Raw genomic sequence first — 15,547 nt, 5'->3', positions numbered from 1 at the left:
GAATGGTAACCACGGGTGATGGGACAGACTGGTGGAGGGCACGCACTTAGTTCAGGGTGGGTGGACAGTCCCCTCAGTGAGCTGTAATGACCAGAGCGAGGCAGCCTGAGAAGATGCAGGGGAAAAGAGTGTCCCCAGATCTAGAGGCTGGTGAAGCTAAGTTCACCCACCATCTGTGGCCCCAGAACCTGCAATCCTAGCCCAGCACAGCTGGCTGGGGTCACTTGCCCCGCTCACCAAAACATCCTGATGATATAAAGTGGCTCTTCAAAATGATGGAAGAATTAGAAGGAAACAGGAAATGCCACAGAATATTTGTCTAACCTTATCAGCTGGGCAAAATCCCCAGAAGCAGCAAAAAAAAAAAAAAAGTTTGGCTGAATTTGACCACGTGAAGCTGGTGGGCCCTCCTGTGGCTGCAGGTGATAATGATATGTCAGTTGTCAGTTGTAACCAGTAAATGTTACTATTGTGGATGTTGCTAGTGGGGGAGATGTGGCTGTGTGTGGGGAGGTGATTTCTGATCACCTTGACCTGCCTTCAGCACGAGTCCTAGCTAGCTAGTTCATCCAGAACCGTCCTTGACCCGTGATGTTTTTTTCTCCTTAGTAGTTTTCCATCCATCGTGCTTCCAACCCACTTTGGCTATAACTTTCCACTTTTCCCTGTTGCATTTGGAGTTGAGCCCAATCTGTGCCAAGACCATCCTTGTTTTTCGGTGGTCCCTAACTTATCCCAATCAGTTCCTGAACAAATTCTGCCTTACCGTTTTAACAAGTGTCATGAGTGATCTTTTCTTTAACAATGGTTGGCTTTATAAATGGTTTAGAAAGCTCATTCTGCCTGCTGCAAAGAAAATTGGAGCGTAGGCACGGATGTTAGGGGGAAAGTAGAGCAACTGGGTGGAGGCTGCTGCTCCTGGTGAGATGGGAGAGGCTCAAGTCATGGGGGGAAGAAATAGGTACAAGTGGGCGGACATGAGGCACACTTTGGAGGGAGGAGTCTCCACTCATACCTGCCTTAAGCTCGCTCCTGGCTGCCATCAATCCCTAATTGAGACACTTGAATTTAGTGCATTCTGACCCCCCCTGCTCCCTTTTCTCTCTCTCTCAGCCCCACCACACTCCTTCCCACCTCAGGGCCTTTGCACATGTTCTCCTGGCTCTCAGGAATGTCCTTTTGTCTGTTTAATTCCTGACTTTCTGGAAGATGGGAGTCGTAATCACTGGACAACCTGGGAAGTCCTGGGGAACTTTTAAGCTAAGGGTACATGCCTATTCAAGAAGGGGCTTGAGCAGAGGCGAGTACTGCATCAAATTCGGGCAAAGGTCAACAGAGGCCACGTTTTAGTTGATAGACATCAGGAAGGTCGACATCTTCATACCTTTGAGGTGGTCCCTGTTTCATTGCTGAACTCTTGTTTCTTAACTGTTTTTTCCCCTCGTTCCTGCGTTCCCTCACTTCCCTTAAAATCATTTAATTACAGAGCCCGGTTAAAACACTGTGGCTAGGCTTCAGATTACAAAACAGCTTAGGCCAAAACTGGCTTCTCTTATGTCAAGGAAGCCATACCTGTGTTCTTCTCCAGAGAGCCCCTAACCTGACCGTACAAGAGAGGCAGGGAGAGTTGGTGGGTTCCAGGAAGGACCCCTGTGCCACCCCAATTCCTGGGCCCTGTTGTCCCAGACGAGAGTATCCCTCCCCACATGCTGCCCCTCAACTACCAGCCGGAGCCTCCATCCAGGGCTGACTTTCCTTTCAGGGCCTGCTCTGACTTGCTGGGTGTGAGGAGGTGGGTCACCCGTCTGTGCCTCGGTTTTCTCTCCTGTAAGATGGGAGTAAGTTCATTTACCTGCAGACACAGAGGACTCAAGGAGCTGAGACTAAAACCAAAACAAAAGGGACGAAAGCAGTTCTCCCAGTTTCGTTGTTGTTCTTTCTTTGCACTTTTTTGGTTTGCTTTTTCTCCCTTCGGCCACTCTCTTCATCCCTTTCCGTCATTCCTTTATCTTTTTCTATCGGCTAAAACGGAGGAGGTGCCCGGGGCCCATCCGGATTCTGGAGCAAAGATCAAGTCGGGGATCAAATCCGACGCCGTCGGCTCGGGGAGGGACTCGCTCGGGCGCGACGACCAGATGCTTTCCTTTTTTCACGGGAGCCTTCCGGCCGGGGGTGTGCAGCACAGACGAGAGCCCGGGCCACCCCCCACCCACTCGCCCCAGGCCATGCGCCCAGCACTCCCGCCAGTCCCGCGAGCGGACACAAAGGTCCAGTAGGGACTGGTCCCGCCCGCCCCGCCCCTCCTCGAGGCCGCGGCCCCATTGGCCGAGAGCTCCCGGGGGCGGGGGTCAGGGGCGGGGCTCGGCGAGCCCGCCCCGCCAACCACGCCCCCTCCCCAGCTCTTTTCCCCGCAGTTGAAGCTGAGCGTCTGGTGGAGCGGAGCCGTCAGGTAGGGAGCTTCTCTGGGGACCCCAGAAAGGGCGTGGTGGGGGTGCCCTCGCTTTGAGGGAGGCCCAAGATCCTCCGGCATGGGACCTCGGCCTCTTCTGCCCCCGCTGCCCCCCATTCACCCCCACTCTGGAGGGTCTTCCAGCTCGCTGGCTGGGTCTCTGGGCCCCTCGGAAATGCTCGGGCGGCAGTGGCCTGTTTAGACAGCGCGGGTTACTCATCCCCGCCTGGAGGATGGTGGGTGTGGCAGCAGCCCGAGGGATTTGGGGCGGACGTCTGGTTGCATTTCCCGCCTGGCCACCTGTTTTCTTGGTGCAGAAAAAAACCCCTCTTCTTCTCCTCCCGCGCCCCCACCCCCAACCCTCCCCTTGCTTTCGCTGGATAGAGCTGGATGGGGTGACTCGCGAGGCGCTGGGGCGAGGCGCGCGGGGCGGGGGCGCCGCTCGGGGAGGTGGAGCCAGCCCCCCAGCCAGGCCTGGACGCGGCAGCTGCGGGCTCGGCGGTGGGACCGCTGCCAGGCCTGGCTAGGAGGTTGGGGAGGGAGCGGGGACATCCTGGCGCCGTGCGATTGGCCGCCTCTAGGGAGGAGGAGCTGCCGGCCGCTCACCCGGGGTGTTTGCGCCTGGATGGGGGGGGCCCCCCGAGGCCGTGCAGAGAAACTTCACCCGCGCCCACGGGCTCCCTCCCTGCGGGCCTCATTGGCAGCCCAAGTTTTCAGGCCGGAAATGCAACGGTTTTTTGTTTTGATTTCTAAAAAGGAAGCCCCCAATAGCTTATCTAGGGTTGGAGTGGATGTTTCTATTGGGAGTGGGGTGGGGGGCTGGATTTCAGCCCCCTCCAGGCACGATCTCCGTTCCCACAGGCAGGAGGGTCTCACTGCAACATAGAAAACTTCTCTGAGCCTACGTTTCCTCATCTGTAGGCTGGGGATGTAAGTTTCCCTGCCATAAAGGGGTGTGTGAGAATAAAAGGAGATAGCTGACCTAGGACTGGGGTGGGGGAGCTTTAGCTACTGTTACATTTTTTACTTGCTTGAAAAAAAAATGTATATATATATATTTCTTGGTCTCTTCGTTCCCAGTCTTGCCTCTCCAATATTTTTCTCTACCCTGCACGCAGGGGATCTTGTAAAAACAGGTTCAAATCAACCCCGGGCTTAAAATCGCCCATTGATGTCCTCGTTGTCTTTTCAGTCCCATACTCTTCACCAGAGTTTTCTGTTATCTCTCTCCCCCAGCCAGACCGTCCCAGCCCCTTTCTGGCACCCGCCCTCCCTCCTTGTCCCTGAACCTGTGCCCCTGCAGACCCCTCTGCTAGGAATGACTTCCCCATGGCCCCTGTAGGGCTTGAAGCAGGCGCTCCTTCCTCGGGCCCAGGGACCTTCTCCAAACCCCCTCTAGGCTCGCCTTTCCCGGGCGGCCTTGATGGCCGCGGTTTCTTAATGCTGCGGTCTTTATCACCCTCCCCGGAGCCCCAGCGGAGCAGAAACAGGGCCTGTAGTATCGCGAAGCCCGGCCCCGAGTAGATGCTCGGGAAGAGCTGGGCCAGGCCCATCGCCGGGCTCTGAGGCCTGGGCGGGGAAGAGGGAGGCCCTCTCGAGAGGGGAACGGTCTTTGTCTCACCGAGCGGCAGAGTCAGGGCATTCAGGGCATTCGATTTGTGTGCCATCAGCAGAGACGAACGTGGGAGGGATTATTCTAGACGGCCGGAGCCTGGCAGTGCTACCATTAGCGGCTCGACTATTGTTGCCTGAAGCCGTTGTATCTGGCACCCTCCTGTACAACACCCTCTGTCCACCGGGCTGGGAGGCTACACCAGGACCGTCCCATTTGATAGATGGGGAGACTGAGGCAGGGAACGGGGAGGTGGCTTGCCAGAGGGGTCACAGAGGGAGCGAAGAACACAATTAGGCCTGAGACTCAGGTCTGATCGAAGCCCTGGATGGAGGCGAAGATGGAATACAGGAAGGCTGGAAGAGGGGGGCGATGGGATGGAGATGCAGAATCGGCCTCGAGTTACCCACAGGGGCTTGGGCGCCTCCCAGGCCGGGGGCCGGGCCGGGCCGGCCGGGCACGCTAACGGCGGGGCTGTGCCGGAGGGCGCCTCGGCTTCCCGGTCGCTAGTTCTCGGGTTTCCGGCCTCTTCCCAGCACTCCGGGGCGGCCGAGTAGTTCCCAGCTGGGCTTGCCCCCCACCCCGGGCACGGGCATCTCAGATGCACCTCGGTGCCTTGTTCGTATTTCTCTTTGCTGCGGGCGCGGCCAGCTCCAGCCAGGCCGCCTCTCCCTCGCGCCCCCTCCCCTGATTCCACCGCCTCAACTCCCCTCGACCCCTCCCACCTCCCGCTGCCAGGCTCCGATCCCCCCTTCCAACTCCTCGTCCCTCTTCCAGGCACTGCCCCTCTCCCTGGCCCCGCCCTTCCTGGCTCCGAGCCTCTCCCCTCTCCCTGGCACCGCCCTTTCCCTGCTCCCGAGCCCCTCCCATCCCTGGCCACGCCCTTCCTGCACCTTGCCCCGCCCCTCGCCTTGCCCCGCCCACTGGCCCCTCCCCTCCCCTTCTCTCTTTCCCCCTCCCAACCACCCTTCCCTCCCCCATCTGAGCCCAGCTCTCCCCGGCCGCAGTGGAGGGCAGTGCGGCCCAAGCCCGCCTCGGGGCTCTTTTCGTGAACCTCTTCCTGCTTCCTGGGACCCCGCTGTCCTACTGACCCGTTTGGCCCAAGTGACCCCAATCTGCGGGGTTGGGACTCAGTTGCGCTGGAGGTGGAGAGGGGAAGGGCGGCGTCTCTGCCTCAGTTTATAGGTGAAGCACCTGGGTGGACTAGGGTGACTTTGTGACTCATCTGGTGCCCCTCTTATGCTGGCTGAGAGGTGGGCCGGGCCAGTAACCCCATAACCAGTACTACTTGGTGTCAATCTTGCCTTGCTGGGGGGAGCTCCTTAGAAATGCAGAATGTGGGACCCTATATCTGTCTTAAGAAAGTGTTCTGTCCTGTTCCCATTGTGTGGGCTGGAACTCATTCCCACCTGCCAGCAGGGGCCTGGCCCCCTGGCTAGGAGATATCTGAACATGGTACCCTGCCCTGGCCTCCCCCATCCAGAAACCCAGGGAAGGCTCCACACCCCAGTTTTCAGAGTAGGCTTGATGAGATCTGGCTTTGCTGCCAGGCTGAGAAAGAAGCTCAGTTCTTTCTCCCACTCCGATCTTCCTGCCATCAAGGGCCTGAAAACTACCAAGAATGGAGGAACCTTGTGAAATGAACTGCAAATATTTCACTAAAGTGTACATGACCGACAACACTGCCAAGGATCCCTTCCTGGAGTCAGCAACCAGTTCCGTGACTTAAGACAGACTTGTCTTATTTATTTTGTTTTGGCTGTGTTGTGTCTTTGTTGCTGCGTGGGCTCTTCTCTCATTGAGGTGAGAGGAGGCTACTCTTTGGTTGTGGTGCTAGGAATTCTCATCATCGCTTAGCTTATCTTGTTGTGGAGCACAGGCGCTCAGGGACTGGGGCTTCAGAGGTTCTGGCTCCTGGGCTCTAGAGCACAGTCTAAATAGTTTTGGCTCACAGGCTTAGTTGCTCCTCTGGACCAGGGATCGAACCTTTGTCTCCTGTATTGGCAGGCGGATTCTTATCCACTGAGCCACCAGGGAAGCTTCAGACTTGCCCTTGATATGACTGGTGGGGCTTGAGGCCGAGAGGGCAGGAAGGCAGGGGCTCTGCATGGCTGGGTAGGTCTCCAGTCCCTGGATGTGTGGGTTGGTGGAAGAGGGGCTGGGAAGACCAGAGCCTGATGCCCAGCTGAGCTCTGTAAACCTTCCTGGAGGACCCACAGGGCCTGTGGGAAATTCCCAGGCTATTTTGGGCTGAGGCCCCCTTCCTGCCCTTTTCCAGGGTAAAGGCCTTTCTGGTGCCGGGGGCGGGGTGGCTCCCTGCACCCCTCCCTGCCCAGTCCATTGGTGTTCACATGTATGCACACACTTGTGTACCTGGCTTCACACACATGCATGTGCACACATACACGTGCACCACACACACAGGTGCACCACACACACAGCCACACACATATACACATGTGCATGCACTCATGCAGAAATGTGTGCACACAGCTCAGCAGCCGTGACAGGCCTTGGGCATGACACCTGGTCTGAATTTGCTGCAAGCCTGAAGCCCATCTCAGGTCTGGCCCAGAGCCTCAGTCTCAGGTGACCCTCTGCAGACTGCCTGCAGCTGTAGAGAGTTGATGAAGCTGTAGGAAGGCGAGAGGCCTCGGACCTGTGGCTAGTGGCAGAGGGTGGGCTCTGCCTCCTCCAGGACCAGCTTCAAGCCCCGCCCCCTGGCGTTACTGGGAGAGCAGTTGCTGGTTGGAAGTGTGAGAGTGGCGGGGGCGGGGGGGGGGGGTGCTGCATACTCAACGCCCCCATCTGTGTTTGGGGCGGGAGGTGGCCGCAGCCGACCCCAGAGCCGGCTCCTGAGTGACCGGCTCCTGCCTCCGCGAGCTGGTTGCCTTACAGCTGGACTTTAACCCAGGCCTTCCCACACAGAGGCCCTTCACTCCTCCCTGTCCCCGCCCCTCATCCCCGCAGGCCGGTGAGGGTGGCTGGCTCCCATCCAGGTCTACGCCAGCTTCAGCTGTGCTCTGCACGGATGGCCCTCTGGAGGCGCAGGCAGGGTGGTGGTTGAAGCCCCTTGCTCCCTTCCCCGACTCTCTCCCGGAGGTTCTGCGGCCCTCTGTGCCTCAGTTTCTCCCACTGGCAAGTGCGCATGCGCGCAGCCCCCACCTGCAGCACGGCTGTGCCCGGCGCCCGGCTCACAGTGCACGTGAACGCCAGTGGGGGCTCCCGGTCCCGAGGCTGGTCAGAGGGACCCTGCTCTGTCCCAACCCCAGTGTCGGGGCCCAGGACGTGGAGGGACTCCGTGTTACCCTCGGGTTGCTCTGTCCCCAAGCTGGGGGCTTCCACTGGAATCTCTGCTGGACTGGGTGTCCTGAGAGAGTCAAAGGGGCTGGGGAGGAGACAGAGGGGGCCCCAACTGAGACCTGCTTTACGGGGAGGTGGGGAGAGGGGAACAGTCAGATGGATGGACATGAGCAAGAAGAGTGGAGACCCATGGGGACGACAATGATGCCCTAATTCCTGAGCTGGCCTGTCCCTCCACCCACCCATCTCCTGCCTCTCACCCCTCCTTCCCCAGTGACCCCCCAACCCCCAGTCTTCTTGCTGGCCTTTAGTCACACCTGCCCCTGCCAACCTCAGGGCCTTTGCACAGGCTGTTTCCACACTGGAAGAACCTCCCTCTGTTTTACAAATGGCCCACCCTTGTTTGTGTGTTTGTTTATTGTTTTTGGCTTTGCTGGGTCTTCCTTGTAGTGCACGGGCTTCTTGTTGGAAAGCATGGACCCAGTAGTTGTGACTCATGGGCTTAGTTGCCCCACAGCATGTGGAAGCTTCCCAGACCAGGGATTGAACCTGTGTCCCCTGCCCTGGCAGGTGGATTCTTAACTACTGGACCACCAGGGAAACCCCGCTGTCTGTGTTTCTACTGCCTAAAAACAGGGCTTGCCATCAGGCACATGTTTGTTGAATGACTTTATGATGACGGTTATAACAACAATTGTAGCTGATCCTTAAATGCTCACTTGTTCTGGGCGGAGGGTGTGCAGAATGCTTAAAACATGTATTATGTCATTTCAACTTACTGACGGTGGTATAAAGTCAGGACTGTTAAAAAAAATCTCCAGGTTCCAGATACAGAAACCAAGGTCCAGAGAGGTCAAGTAACTTGCCCAAGATCACAGAGCTGGAAGGGTAGGATTTAAAGTCAGAGGTTCCTGACAGCAGGGAAAAGAGGGAGATTTTGAGTGGGAGTCAGGAGGGCTGTTCCCCACCTCACCCTGGTGTCCTCAGGCCTCAGTGGTTCCCACTGGCTGTCCTGGGTGTGGGGCCCTCCCTTTTTCTGAAGCTGCCTCCTTCCCAGAACCCCAGGCATTGGAACATTCTAGGACTCTATGACCTGTGCTGGTGGGTCATGCTGGAGCCTTGACCCCAAGCCGCTGGGGCCTTTCTGAGGTGGGGGCTCCCGGGACTCGCGGTCCTCCCTGGCCGCGGCCGCAGCTGAGAGAAGGGTCAGGAGGTACTATGTCGCTTCCTCCAGGGAGCCAGCTGGCTGTCTCCCCTCTCAGCCAGATGGAGCTGAGTCCGGAAAGGGGAGTGTTTAGGGGGCTGCGGGGCCACGTGGAGGGAGCCAGTTTGTCCTCTTGGGGGGCAGAGGTGGGCCTGTCCCCGGAAGAATCAGGCCTGGCTCTCAGACGGTTTGGGGTGGGGGCAGAGGGGTGTTGCTGGGCGATACAGGTTGAAAGCTGGTGCCCTGGGCCGCATGAATGCCTGCAGACCAGGAAAGCCAGGGCAGTGGCGGGGGATGGGGGTGGTGGTGGGGAGGTGGACTGGAGGCTCTGGTTGTCAGAGCTGCTAGTTTTCTCAAACCTAGCTGGAAACGTTGCCTGAGGGAGGGGGTCAAACCTCTGGGATGTTTAAAAGATAGCTTGTGCTTTTAATATGAAAACCTCGTGTGAACCTCTCAGAACCCAGCGGGGCTGCTCCTGCCCCACCACTCCCTGTGAATGGGGGGGTGACATTCTGGGAATGAAGGGGGGTGATATCTAGTCAGGCTCCTCTCCTTCCTGGGGCCACGGGGCCCGCACCTGCCCCACCTGAACCCCCAACACCAACCCTGAGCAGGTGCTGCGTGACGCCCACCCAGCTGCACCAATGTGCAGAGTTGATCCCAGACAGCAGAAAGGACTCAGCCAAGGCCCTTGGGTCCTGGGCTTTGGCTCTTTCGTCATGGCCTTGAGCCAAGGCCACCAGCAAGTTGGGTACAGCGGCCATGTGCTGCTCTCAAGACAGGAATGTAGACCCTCTCTCTCCAGCGGGGTCTGCCCCTGGCCTCTGATGCATGTTAGGGGTCGCAGAGGGAATTCCATTTCTCAGCAGCAATCGAAGACTCGGGCTGGGTGGAAATGAACTTTAGGGCCTGGATCTGAGTCAGGGGCCTGGTGGCTGGAGATGCTGCCTTTGAAATGCCCCTGCCTGCTCCCCCTGCCCCCCGGGGTTCCTCCTGGACGCGGACTTGACTTGGGGTCTGAGCCCTTTCTGATTTGTGTCCCCGAGTTTCCTGAAGGAGCGCTGAGTGCGGGTCCCTTTTTTGCTTCCCCTTCCCCATAGTGCCCGGCACTTAGTAGGGGTTGGGAAATGTTTGATGAGTGGCGGAGTCCTCATCCAGGTGGTTGGCACTGAAGCTTTCCTGCCTGTCCTGTCTGCCTCCCTCCCTCCCTCCCTTTCACAAGAATTTACCAAGTGCCTGAGTGTGCCAGGGCTTCCTGGGTGGTGCTAGTGGTGAAGAATCTGCCTTCTGATGCAGGAGAGCTAAGAGACTTGAGTTCGTTCCCTGGGTCGGGAAGATCCTTTGGCGAAGGGAATAGCTACCCACTCCAGTATTTTTGCTGGGGAATCCCATGGACAGAGGAGCCTGCTGGGCTATATAGTCCATAGGGTTGCAAAGAGTCGGGCACGACTGAAGCAGCTTAGTTCGCATGCATGCCGAGTGTGCCAGAGCCTGTGCTGTGGGTCCTGGGCACAAAGAGGGGGCCAGTGGTGTCCCTGTGGCATTTCTGTGTGGAGCTGTCATAGAGGGAGGTGCACGGCTGCAACAGGAGCGCAGACCAGGCACCTGCCCCGACTGGGACGAGCGGGTGCATTTCTGGAGCAGGTGACGTCCATGCCGAGTGAGCCTGGAGCCTGCATTCCACAGCCAGAGGAATATTCAAGTCTCAGATGACACACTGTCTAGCGTGAGCGTGGGGAGGCATCTGGAGAGCCCCCCTAGCAAGGCGTGAGGCCCTGAGAGCCCCCCATCTCTCTCCAGGTCAGCCATGTCATCTGAGCCTCCTCCTCCATCCCAGCCCCCCACCCACCAGTCCTCGGCTGGGCTGCTGGACACCCAACAGGCCCGGGATCGCTCACCGTCCCCACTTCGGGGCAATGTGGTGCCGAGCCCACTGCCCACCCGCCGCACCAGGACCTACTCAGCGTGAGTCTCGGGCTTCCTCAGATGGGTCGCCTCCGTGTCCCTGTCTGTCACATGGGAAACTTGTGGACTGGGAAAGGGCTGACGGTGGGAAGCTGGGCAGGCACCTTGTAAACCCCGCACCGCACCGCCCCCAGGCCCCTCCTTGAGCCTATCGTGAGCTGTGGGTGAGGGATGAGGGTGGCCAGGGATAGGAAATCGCTGGGGTCTTAGATCATCGGGCTTTAACCACACACAAGCCCCTTTTCCCCTGGAGCCCTTGACCTTATCGGCTGCAAAACGGGGACAGTAGCAGATTGGCCACTGCTGCAGGAGACCCACATGGCGCCTGGCAGGTGCAAAGCTCAGGCCAACATGTGGAGGCTGCTGTTAAGTTAGCCTTCAGAGGGAGGGATGCTGAAGGGATGCTCAGGGGATTCTACTCAGACAGGGACACTGGGGCCTGAGAAAAGCTTGAGACTCACTGTCCCCAGGGTCTCTGAATGGCTCCCAGAGTTGTGCAGTGCATAACCTGCACAACTGTACATGGTGGCCCTGCCCAGAATGCCCTGGGGCACAGCTGTGGGCGGGAACTGGAAAGAGCTGCGTGTGCCCCTGAGAGCAAGGGGCTGTCCTGGAGGGCTGCTGGGGGACCCTCATGCTCTCCCCTCTCTGTCAGGACGGTGCGGGCCTCCCAGGGCCCGGTCTACAAAGGAGTCTGCAAATGCTTCTGTCGGTCCAAGGGCCACGGCTTCATCACCCCGGCTGACGGCGGCCCCGACATCTTCCTGCATATCTCCGAGTGAGTCAGCAGCTGATCCGGGTGCTCTGGGGCTAGGGTGGGCGCTGTGGCCTGGAGGAGGCAGGAGGAGTGTGTGAACTCTGCTGGGTGGGTGCCAAGTGTGATGAGGTTGTATGGGCCAGGCTTGTGTGACAGTGTTCAGGGCTGGGGGTGTGAGCCTGTACGTGGTGGTGGCAGCGTGTGAGACACTGGATGCGACTGTGTGTGTGTGTCTGTGGGTGCACATGTGTGTGTCTCTGTGTGTGCATATGTCTGTGCACGTTTCTCTGTGTGTGTACGCGCATGTGTGTCTCTGTGCATATGTCTGTGTGTATGTGTCTCTGTATGTGTGTGTCTCTGTGTGTGTTTCTGTGTGTGTGCGTGTCTCTGTGTGTATGTGTGTGTGAGGTGAGAACCTCCTTTGGGCTTCCCTGGTGGCTCAGCTGGTAAAGAATCTGCCTGCAATGTGGGAGACCTGGGTTTGATCCCTGGGTTAGGAAGATCCCCTGGAGAAGGGAAAGGCTACCCATTCCAGTATTCTGGCCTAGAGAATTCCATGGGCTGTATTCCATGGGGTCACAAAGAGTCGGACACGACTGAGCGACTTTCACCTTGGGGTGGGTCTGAGTGCCTGTGTGTGTCTGGTGGGCAGGCCTGGGTGTCCCTGGGAGTCCTGTGAGCCTGTGTTTGGCCTGGGCGTGGGTGCTTGCTCTCCCCCGGGGGCCCTGCCCTGGTGAGGCTGGGGGCTGACTGAACTGTGCTCCAGGAAGGAAGTGTGGGGCTGGACCCTCTCTCCTGCCACTTGCTCACTGACGTCCTTCCTTCCTGAGTGTCTGGAAACCCTGGCGGGGAGAGAAGGTGGCCGGGGTTGGGGGGGGGCGCGGGGCGCCCAGGGTGGGGCCCACACATCCTCGGCTTTGGGGCTGGAGGGCGCCCTGCAGGCTGTCCTCCACCTCTGGTCTTCTAAGCAGCCTGCAAATTTGTGCGGACCTAATCGCCTCCCCTACCCCATCCCCATCTTTGACCTCAGCAACCCCCCCAATCTTTTTGTCAGTGGCAGGCAAAGTACCCCACACAGCAGGCCTGACAATATGTAGAAACCATGTTTTGAAATTAGTCTCCTTTGCAAATGTCTGCTGAGATGGGAAAGTTACCCTTTCTTACTCTCCTCCAACATCCCTACATGCCTGGTCTTCATAGACCCCCTGTACAATGCAGACACAAGGATGCTGCTAAAGCAACGCCTTTTGACATACGTATGAATCATATGTGGATGTAGAAATACATATCTATATTGCCTCTTATTCCGGAAGGAGTTGTAGTGGTTGAAAAGGATAGACACAGTGCGCCAAGAAAAATTAGTAAGGAAAGCAGGCAGTTGGGGCAGAGAAGAAAGATGGCATTTGGTTTCACTGCTAGCAAGGGGCTGTACCTTTACTCCTGAGCTTCCTGGTGGCCACAGCAAAGAGGGCAGCGCCATTTGCAATGTGATTCTTCAGTCAAGGCCATATTATAGTCCCAGGGGAGAGCTGACTGGACTTGGCCTTCAGGATCTGAAGGGGATATTCCTCCTGGGGGGTGGTGGGTGGTGGGTAAAGCCAAGGGGGCATCAAGATGGGGACCTCTTCATCCCGGGTGAGATGGTGACTCATATCCTGTAGAAAAAGAGGGAAAAGGACTTTCTGGAAAGCTCCGTGGGATTCTGAGGAGCTGAACAGCAGAGGTGCAGCCTGGTTTCCAGGACTCCTGGACCGGGCGGGGGGTTGTGGCGGCTGCTCAGGAAACCCCCGCGGGGTCATCCCCCAACTCTGATTCTCAGGCTCAAGACTGCCTCTCCTGGCTCTTCCATCCATAAGGCCCAGGGCGCCCACGTGTAACTGCCCTGTGAGCATCCCTGGGGGCGGGGCTCCATCTCTGTCTCCACTGCCGAGGTCCCGGGAAAGGAGCTGATTGGGTCACGCCCAAGGGCCCCAGTGGCTCCTCCCACAGGGCCAGGGTGGGGGGCAGCTCCTCCCCCAGGGCCGGAGTCCCGGCTTCTCCCAGCGCCAGCCCTGAGTGTCTCTCCTCGCCCTGCAGCGTGGAGGGGGAGTACGTCCCCATGGAAGGCGACGAGGTCACCTATAAGATGTGCTCCATCCCGCCCAAGAACGAGAAGCTGCAGGCCGTGGAGGTGGTCATCACCCACCTGGCGCCGGGCACCAAGCACGAGACCTGGTCCGGCCACGTCGTCAGCTCCTAGGAGCGGCCGGAGGCACCCTGGCTCCCTGGCTCTCGGGAGGCCCCGGGGCAGGAGGAGGCAGGACCAGACGGGAGAGGACAACTGTGCGGCTTGAGATGGGGCGTCGGAAAGGGGGGGAGCGAAGTCCCTGTCAAGTGTCTCCTGGAGGAAGGGGTTGGAGACGGGGGCGGGCACGGGGGTGCCCTCGGCCACCAGCACAGCCTCCGACGACCACCGCAACCAACACCTCACCATCTGAAAAACATTAAAAGCATTGAAAAAGGAGAGGCGCTCCCTGGTGGCTGAGTGGAGGGTCTGAGCCCCGCCCAGGGGCCTGGTCGGCGGCTTCCCTGGCCCGCAGTCCCTCCCACAACCCCCGCCCCCCCACTGCTCCCCGCACCCCCCCCCCCCCCCCCGGTCCCACCCCCTGCCCCGGATTGAAGGCTGAGAATCCCCAGATTGGTTCTCTGGATAGTGACATGAACCCTGCGTGATTTCCCAGGAAGAATTTTCACCCAAGTGTACGCACCATCCCGCCCTCCGCCCCCAAGCGTGAGTCTCTCCTTGGCCCTGGGCAGAGCAGACTTTTCTGGTTCTGAGCTGGTTGTTCCAAGGGGCTGGGGGCAGGGAGCGCGGGGGTCTTCGTGTCTCTGCAGCAGGAGGTGAAACTGGGTGTCTGGCAGCCCTGAGTCCTCCATGTGGCAGCCGTGTGCTCAGAGTCCTCATTCTCTTTGAAGCCTGGTCCTGTCTGTCTGTCTGTGGTTGAGCAATCCTGGCTCAGCCACCCATCGGGGAGGGGTGGGGAGTGTGGAGACCGGGAGGGTGTTTGTTTCCAAAGGGATCTTTCTTGGGATCCGTCTAGAAAAGAGCAGGTGGTTTGCTACCTGGGAGCCTGGTGAAGTCACAAGTTGAAGGAGAAATAGGCCTTTGGTGGAGTTTTCTAGAAAACTGGTGTGAACTGCTTAGGATTTTTTTTTCCTTTAAGAACTCAAGCTCTCGCCGGAGCCAGTTCTGTTTGCACTTTGCTGTTGACATTGCAGACCTTTGTGGATATTTCCAGTAAACAGATCCTTAAGGCTTTCCTTTGGTGTGGCTTGGTTCAGCTTTAGTTGTGATTTAAAAATAGAAATAGCTGGGAAATATGGGAAAAACATGTTTCACACATCTTGAAATATGTGGCCACACCCATGAAATATGTAGTCAAGGGTCCATTTGGCAATACAGGGAGGCGCGAGCCCTTGAAAGATAGTGGGGCCTCATCCAGTGTATCTGAATTTCTGCGAGGGGGTCAGAGGCCAGAGCTATTTTGCTGAGGACCAGTGGAGTTGTGTGTGTGTTTTTAAGTATAACTAATCTACAACACAATCTTAGTTCCCCGTGCACAACACAGCGATTTGATATTTCCATACATCACGAAATGACTACCGGAGTTGTTTTTAAGTAGGCTAGTAAGTGTTGGTTACGAGTGCGCAGTGAAATGTCACAGTTAAGGAAGCTGATCTTTTTTCCCGGCCTTTCGTGCCCCCTTGAAGGGTCTTCCCCACTCTGCCTTCTGCTGGTCCACAGTGGCTATCTCCCCTCCAGCCTTGGGCGGTCCCCAGGTGGCCCCCAGAGACCCCTGTCTGTTGGGTATGGACCACACTTTGAGTGAAGTCGCCTGGAGACCCATCCTTGAGATTGAGAGCCTGCGTCTTTGCCACCCGCTCCCTCAGGCGACTCCACTGCCTTGCCCTCACCCTGGTACAAGGTTGGTCCTCCATGTGACCTCAGCAGCCTGCTAGTGGGCTGGAAGTCGGATCTGCTCCTCCAGGTGACGTGTGGGTCCTCTCTCTGGGAGACTCCTTTGTAAATGCTCCATTCTCACTTTGTGTCGTGAGGGCTGGAAGGGACCCCTCCGCACTGAAACCACAATCTCAGTTATCCCAGAGGCTCTGGGAGGATGGATGGTGTTCGCGACCGAGCTGGGGATAGAATCCGGATTCCTGACTCCAGGTCTTTCCTCTCACCAGCACCTTTCTCAATAAATGGTTTTGCCAGAG

At 58.0% G+C, this 15,547-nt stretch overlaps 1 protein-coding gene across 1 annotated transcript; it reads left to right on the top strand.

The window, feature by feature from the left end:
* The first annotated feature begins 2,164 nt into the window (after positions 1–2,164).
* Positions 2,165–15,546, top strand: CARHSP1 (calcium regulated heat stable protein 1). Its single transcript, XM_069569906.1, has 4 exons — positions 2,165–2,449; positions 10,369–10,533; positions 11,189–11,311; positions 13,367–15,546. The coding sequence occupies exons 2-4, from the start codon at positions 10,376–10,378 to the stop codon at positions 13,527–13,529; spliced, it is 444 nt and encodes a 147-aa protein (XP_069426007.1). The 5' UTR covers positions 2,165–2,449; positions 10,369–10,375; the 3' UTR covers positions 13,530–15,546.
* Position 15,547: the final 1 nt, after the last annotated feature.

The sequence above is a fragment of the Ovis canadensis genome, chromosome 24, assembly GCF_042477335.2.
Source record: "Ovis canadensis isolate MfBH-ARS-UI-01 breed Bighorn chromosome 24, ARS-UI_OviCan_v2, whole genome shotgun sequence".
Lineage (NCBI taxonomy): Eukaryota > Metazoa > Chordata > Mammalia > Artiodactyla > Bovidae > Ovis > Ovis canadensis.
The sequence above is the reverse complement of the archived record's forward strand: the minus strand, read 5'-3'. Positions and strand labels throughout refer to the sequence as shown.

Bases quoted from the DNA above. Each gene is read 5' to 3' on its own strand.
- CARHSP1 (XM_069569906.1), top strand. From the start codon at position 10,376: ATGTCATCTGAGCCTCCTCCTCCATCCCAGCCCCCCACCCACCAGTCC. The intron at 10,534-11,188 runs GTGAGTCTCGGG...CCTCTCTGTCAG, and splicing joins CGCACCAGGACCTACTCAGC to GACGGTGCGGGCCTCCCAGG. The intron at 11,312-13,366 runs GTGAGTCAGCAG...CTCGCCCTGCAG, and splicing joins ATCTTCCTGCATATCTCCGA to CGTGGAGGGGGAGTACGTCC.